The following is a 6,000-nucleotide window of genomic DNA, read 5'->3' as shown; positions in this document are numbered from 1 at the left end:
AGGTGATGGACCATGTGAAGGTGATGGACCAATTGAAGGTGATGTAGCATGTGTTGGTGATGGAGCATGTGAAGGTGATGGACCACGTGAAGGTGATGGAGCATGTGAAGGTGATGGACCATGTGAAGGTGATGGACCATGTGCAGGTGATGGACCATGTGAAGGTGATGGACTACAAGTCCCAGCATGCAGGGGCGGCGGCCTCAGCCAATCAGAGGGGAGTGTGTGGAGGCCAGTGGGAGCCTCAGCCAATGGGCGGCCCTGCAGAGGCGGCGCAGGCGCGGTGTTGTGTGTGTGGGTTGAGGGGGAGAGTTGACGGCGGCAGCCTTGGAAACGGAGCGGGAGCGGGAGCGGGGCCCCGGTGCCGGTGAGTGGACACCTCCCCCCGGAGAGGGAGGGGCCTCTAATCCATTCCAAGCGGCGTCTCCGCCTCTCTTCCCCGGCCCCAGGGAGTAAAACCACATCGGGAACCCGGGGCTGCAGCGCGAACCCGCCCCGCCCCCTCCGCATCCCCCCCTCCCCCTCTCCCTCCCCCCCTCCCCCTCTCCCTCCCCCCACCCTCCCCCTCTCTCTCCCCCCCACCCTCCCCCTCTCTCTCCCCCCCACCCTCCCCCTCTCTCTCCCTCCCCACCCTCCCCCTCCCCCCCTCCCCCTCTCTCTCCCCCCTCCCTTCCCTCCCCCCTCCCCCTCTCTCCCCCCCACCCTCCCCTCTCTCTCCCCCCACCCTCCCCCTCTCTCTCCCTCCCCACCCTCCCCCTCCCCCCTCCCCCTCTCTCTCCCTCCCCACCCTCCCCCTCCCCCCCTCCCCCTCTCTCTCCCCCCCCACCCTCTCCCTCTCTCTCCCCCCCCACCCTCCCCCTCTCTCTCCCCCCCCACCCTCCCCTCTCTCTCCCCCCCCACCCTCCCCTCTCTCTCCCCCCCCACCCTCTCCCTCTCTCTCCCCCCCCACCCTCTCCCTCTCTCTCCCCCCCCACCCCCTCTCCTCTCTCTCCCCCCCCACCCTCTCCCTCTCTCTCCCCCCCCCACCCTCTCCCTCTCTCTCCCCCCCCCACCCTCTCCCTCTCTCTCCCCCCCCCACCCTCTCCCTCTCTCTCCCCCCCCCCACCCTCTCCCTCTCTCTCCCCCCCCCACCTCTCCCTCTCTCTCCCCCCCCCCACCCTCTCCCTCTCTCTCCCCCCCCCCCACCCTCTCCCTCTCTCTCCCCCCCCGCCCTCTCCCTCTCTCTCCCCCCCCGCCCTCTCCCTCTCTCTCCCCCCCCACCCTCTCCCTCTCTCTCCCCCCCCACCCTCTCCCTCTCTCTCCCCCCCACCCTCTCCCTCTCTCCCCCCCCATCCTCCCCCTCTCTCCCCATCCTCCCCCTCTCTTCCCCCCCATCCTCCCCCTCTCTTCCCCCCCATCCTCCCCCTCTCTTCCCCCCCATCCTCCCCCTCTCTTCCCCCCCCATCCTCCCCCTCTCTTCCCCCCCCATCCTCCCCCTCTCTTCCCCCCCCCATCCTCCCCCTCTCTTCCCCCCCCATCCTCCCCCTCTCTTCCCCCCCATCCTCCCCCTCTCTCCCCCCATCCTCCCCCTCTCTTCCCCCCCATCCTCCCCCTCTCTTCCCCCCCATCCTCCCCCTCTCTTCCCCCCCATCCTCCCCCTCTCTTCCCCCCATCCTCCCCCTCTCTTCCCCCCCATCCTCCCCCTCTCTTCCCCCCCATCCTCCCCCTCTCTTCCCCCCCCATTCTCCCCCTCTCTTCCCCCCCATTCTCCCCCTCTCTTCCCCCCCATTCTCCCCCTCTCTTCCCCCCCATCCTCCCCCTCTCTTCCCCCCCATTCTCCCCCTCTCTTCCCCCCCCATTCCCCCCCTCTCTTCCCCCCCCATTCCCCCCCTCTCTTCCCCCCCTCTCTTCCCCCCCTCTCTTCCCCCCCTCTCTTCCCCCCCTCTCTTCCCCCCTCTCTTCCCCCCTCTCTTCCCCCCCCTCTCTTCCCCCCCATCTTCCCCCCCCATCTTCCCCCCCCCATCTTCCCCCCCCCCATCTTCCCCCCCCCCATCTTCCCCCCCCCCATCTCCCCCCCCCCCATCTTCCCCCCCCCATCTTCCCCCCCCCATCTTCCCCCCCCCATCTTCCCCCCCCCATCTCCCCCCCCCCCATCTTTCCCCCCCCCATCTTCCCCCCCCCCATCTTCCCCCCCCCCATCTTCCCCCCCCCCATCTTCCCCCCCCATCTTCCCCCCCTCTCTTTCCCCCCCATCCTCCCCTTCTGTCCCCCCTCCATCCTCCCCCCCTCTCTCTCTCCCCCCCTGCATCCTCCCCCTCTCTCTCTCTCCCCCCCTCCATCCTCCCCCTCTCTCTCTCTCCCCCCCCATCCTCCCCCTCTCTCTCTCTCTCCCCCCCCCATCCTCCCCCCCTCTCTCTCCCCCCCCCATCCTCCCCCCCCCCCACCCCCCCCCCCACCCTCCCCCCCTCTCTCTCCCCCCCCCACCCTCCATCCTCACCCCCACTAGCCCTCTTCTCCCCATTTCTCCCTCGCCCCCTTTTCTTCTCCCTGTCCCTAAAATTGTCAAACGCACTCAGGAAACATTTGCTCTTCCTGACTTCCTTCGCTTATCACTTTTGGTTTTGAGGGGACCTGTGTTTTGCTTCTACTGCAAAAGAACATCTGCTCGTGTTTAGGTGAATGTTGGTATGGGTCAGCTGTGGCTCAGTTCATAGCACCCTCGCCTTTGTATCAGAGGGTTGTGGGTTCATGTCCCACTCCCGGAAACCAAGAACTGTGATTGTACTCGAAAGAGTTGCAATCTGTGACTGTTGATAACTCGAAAAGAGTTTCTTTCTCATCATGCCTTCCTCGTGTGTTGCTAACTTTAGTGTCTGAGGGAGCTGTGAGTAACTGCTTATATTCACAACAAGCGCTAGCTCCTATGCCGAGCTCTGGGTTCTGTATTGCTGCTATACAGCGGTCAGGCAGTGCTTTGACTCTTTTTAAAAAAAAAAGTCTCAAATGCTGCACCCTTATCTGGAGATTCTCTTTCACCCATCCCAGATAAGATGCATTATCCAATAAGTGTCACATCCTGTCGTCGCTCACTCGCTTGCTCTCCATATCTCCACATTTCTTGTTTTTGTTTGTTTTATTAATGTAACTATGGTCCAACCCTCTTCTCACTTGTCTCTCTCAATTCCTCCTGAGCTGCAGATACATACTGTAATGCAAGGCACGCTTCCTTCTTCCCACCTCCTTACTATCTTCAAACCTGGATGAATTGCACAGTATTCTGCTTCGACTCATTCTTTGCCAGGTTCTGCAGACTTTATAAAACCTAGATTTAAGTCCTACTTACTTTATTTCCCCAGCTTCTCTCCACTCCCAACTGGCAGCGTTGCCTTTCACCCGGGTTCTCAATAAAGCCTGTGGGCGCAGACATGATTGACTGAAGCCCATGGCTGATTGGTGCTGTGAGTGGCGTTCTGGGTGCTTTAAGTTGTAGTGTTCTAAGTTTCTATTCTGTTTATCTTCTCAGTTGGAGGACAAAGTTGTGTGGGACTTTGACTAGATGCGATGAATAGCTTGAGGCTTGTTGGTACCCTTCTCCTGTTGGGACATCCCTTTATCCTCTGCGCGGAAATGTGTGATGTGGCCGCATTCATGTTGAAATAGTGTTGTAATATTGTGAAAATGTTTGATTACTTCACTGGGGACCACTTGGTGCTTGCGCCAGATTCCTGGAACTAAATAACGTCCCGTTCCTCAGGACTAACATTGCTCAGCTCGATCAGTTCAAAATTCTGCATCACAGAGATCATATTCATCGGAATCTCACCCCATGGTTCATGTAACAAATCTCTGAGCCTTGCTCTTGTGTGTTATTCTGAACCCCTTGTTGTACAATCCAGAACTGGAACTGTTCTGAGATCGGTTTCATTGGCATTCTGAGCAGCCCATCAGCACAGAGAGAGCAGTCAGCTTGTTGGGATACTAAACCAGCTATCCTTGAGCTGCTCCTTTAAAAGTGTGACGATGAGACCCATTTGAATTTGATTTTTTTTTTATTCGCTTTCAGTCCAAGTCCATCCCTGTGAATGGGGCATGGGGAGGGGCTAGCAGAGAACTCTGTTTGCTGAAAAGCTTCCAGTGAGTGAAGCACTTGTTTGAAAATGGAACAGCGCCTTGCTGGAACGCTGCCTGTGAGCTGCTCCACAAAACCACAATGAGGTATCTTTGTGTCGAGTGAAGTAGATCAAAACAGGAAAGTTGCTGCATGCAAATGGGAGGTGAGATCTTCCTTTGAGTCTGAACTGCACCCCTTCCCAGTTTTGTCAGGGAGTACCAACATTAAAAGAAAGAAAATTTACTTCAGTCTGTAGTTTCGATGCCACAAGAGTGAAGGGATTCTTAAGACATTGTACCGGGATTGGTGAGTTACTAGATCTTCAACTTTGCTTAGTTAAGATAGCTTTTCACTTGAAAACCTTAGCACCTCATCTCGGGACAGAGTGTTGAAGTTGATGCATGTTTACAGTATTTACCATTTACTGGTCAGCTTTCATGGTGCTTAATCTAAACATGTAGTTATGACAGTAGTATATCTGCTGTCATTGCACTTAAGGTCAAATTCTGGAATTCTCCGTTTAAGACGAAGGGAGGGTGGCCCTCCCTTTTTCAATCATGAAATGCAAAACCCTCAACTTCTCAAATGAAGATCACTCCAAGGATTGAAACAATGGAGCATTTTATCCCTGGAGTGAATTTTTTTGTGTGTGTGTGTTGCTTGTTGCAGAATGGTGCGCTATGCTGCCCTCAGTTGTCAGGTCGGTCGGGGATTTTTTTGATTGGTGCTGGATAGATCAGGAGACTGCATGGTGCCAAAAGACTGGGCTCAGTGGGTGGGAACGGAACTTCTGAAGCATATGGTAAAAAATGGGCAATAAATCGTGACATTAGGAGTCTGACACAACTTGAGCAGCTTAATGGTACAAGGACGAGGGAATTCAATTATGTGGGGGAGGCTAGAGAAGTTGGGGATTGTTCGTCTCAGAGCAGAGGAGATTTAATAGAGGGGTTTTGATAGAGTAAATAAGGAGAAACTTGTTTCCAGTGACAGGAGTGTCGGTAACCAGAGGACACAAATTTAAGGTAATTGGCAGAAGAGCCAGAGGGAGATGAGTAGAATGAGAAGTGAATTATGATCTGGAATGTGCTGCCTGAAAGGTTGGTGGAAGCAGATTCTACAGTAACTTTCAAAAGCGAGTTGGATAAGCACTTGAAAAGGAAATCATTTGCAGGACTGTTATGTAACTAACTGGATAGCTCTTTCTGAGAGCTGATATAGGTACAATGGGCTGAATGGCCTCCTGTAATAATAATTTCCATCTTCCGAACTTTTTAATTTTTTTGATTGCTGAGATCAGCTTATATTTAGATAACATCTTTAACACCATAAAATGTTTCAAGGCACTTCACGGGAATGTTAAAATACAAAATATGCCACTGAGCCACATGAGGTAATAGGTCATATGACCAAAAGCTTGTTCAAAGAGGTATGTTTTAACCAAGTACAGAGAGAGAAAGGAATTGTCCTGGACCTCTATTGTGGTGTATACTATTTTCAACATTTTGCATGCCCGATGTGAATATTCCCTCCCAAAAAGATTCATGACTATAAGAACCTCTTCAATGACATCAGTGTTGCAGTAAAGCACTTTGAGCTGGGGAAGGTATTGCCACTGATGTTGCTAGTGCTGGTGGGAATGGTTTGATGAGGATAGGCTAAGAGCACCATGAAACTGTGATGGCGTCACACACAGTAACGGCGTGTCATGCTCCTAACTTTTGAGATACAAACTCTATTCATTGTGTACTCTTTGAAATTGACTTTTCCTCTTTAAAAAGTGGACAATGTCCTGCAAAGATGGCCACTGATGATCCGATGAGCTGGCTTGTGTATTCAAAAAACCGACTCACTGTCTAACAGACAAAATGGCACAGCCCAGGCAAAAAGGTGTCAACAACAACACATCC

General features: G+C 54.5%; 1 protein-coding gene across 6 annotated transcripts in view; it reads left to right on the top strand.

Annotated features, from left to right (window-relative positions):
• Positions 1–294: 294 nt before the first annotated feature.
• Positions 295–6,000, top strand: part of slc27a1a (solute carrier family 27 member 1a) — a 40,568-nt gene continuing 34,862 nt past the window's right edge. Inside the window, exon 1 of one of the 6 annotated variants that reach the window (XM_078531368.1) lies at positions 295–361. Coding sequence is in view for 1 of the 6 variants with exons in the window: in XM_078531364.1 (XP_078387490.1) it covers positions 4,190–4,194 (5 nt within the window). In the remaining 5 variants the exon portion in view is untranslated. Of the gene's footprint in view, positions 368–2,553; positions 2,665–4,073; positions 4,254–4,290; positions 4,397–6,000 lie in introns of those variants that run through there. The other 5 variants (XM_078531367.1, XM_078531370.1, XM_078531366.1 and 2 more) reach the window with 5 other exon arrangements.

The sequence above is a fragment of the Cetorhinus maximus genome, chromosome 28 (genome assembly GCF_964194155.1).
Source record: "Cetorhinus maximus chromosome 28, sCetMax3.hap1.1, whole genome shotgun sequence".
In the NCBI taxonomy this organism is placed as follows: Eukaryota; Metazoa; Chordata; class Chondrichthyes; order Lamniformes; family Cetorhinidae; genus Cetorhinus; species Cetorhinus maximus.
The sequence above is the reverse complement of the archived record's forward strand: the minus strand, read 5'-3'. Positions and strand labels throughout refer to the sequence as shown.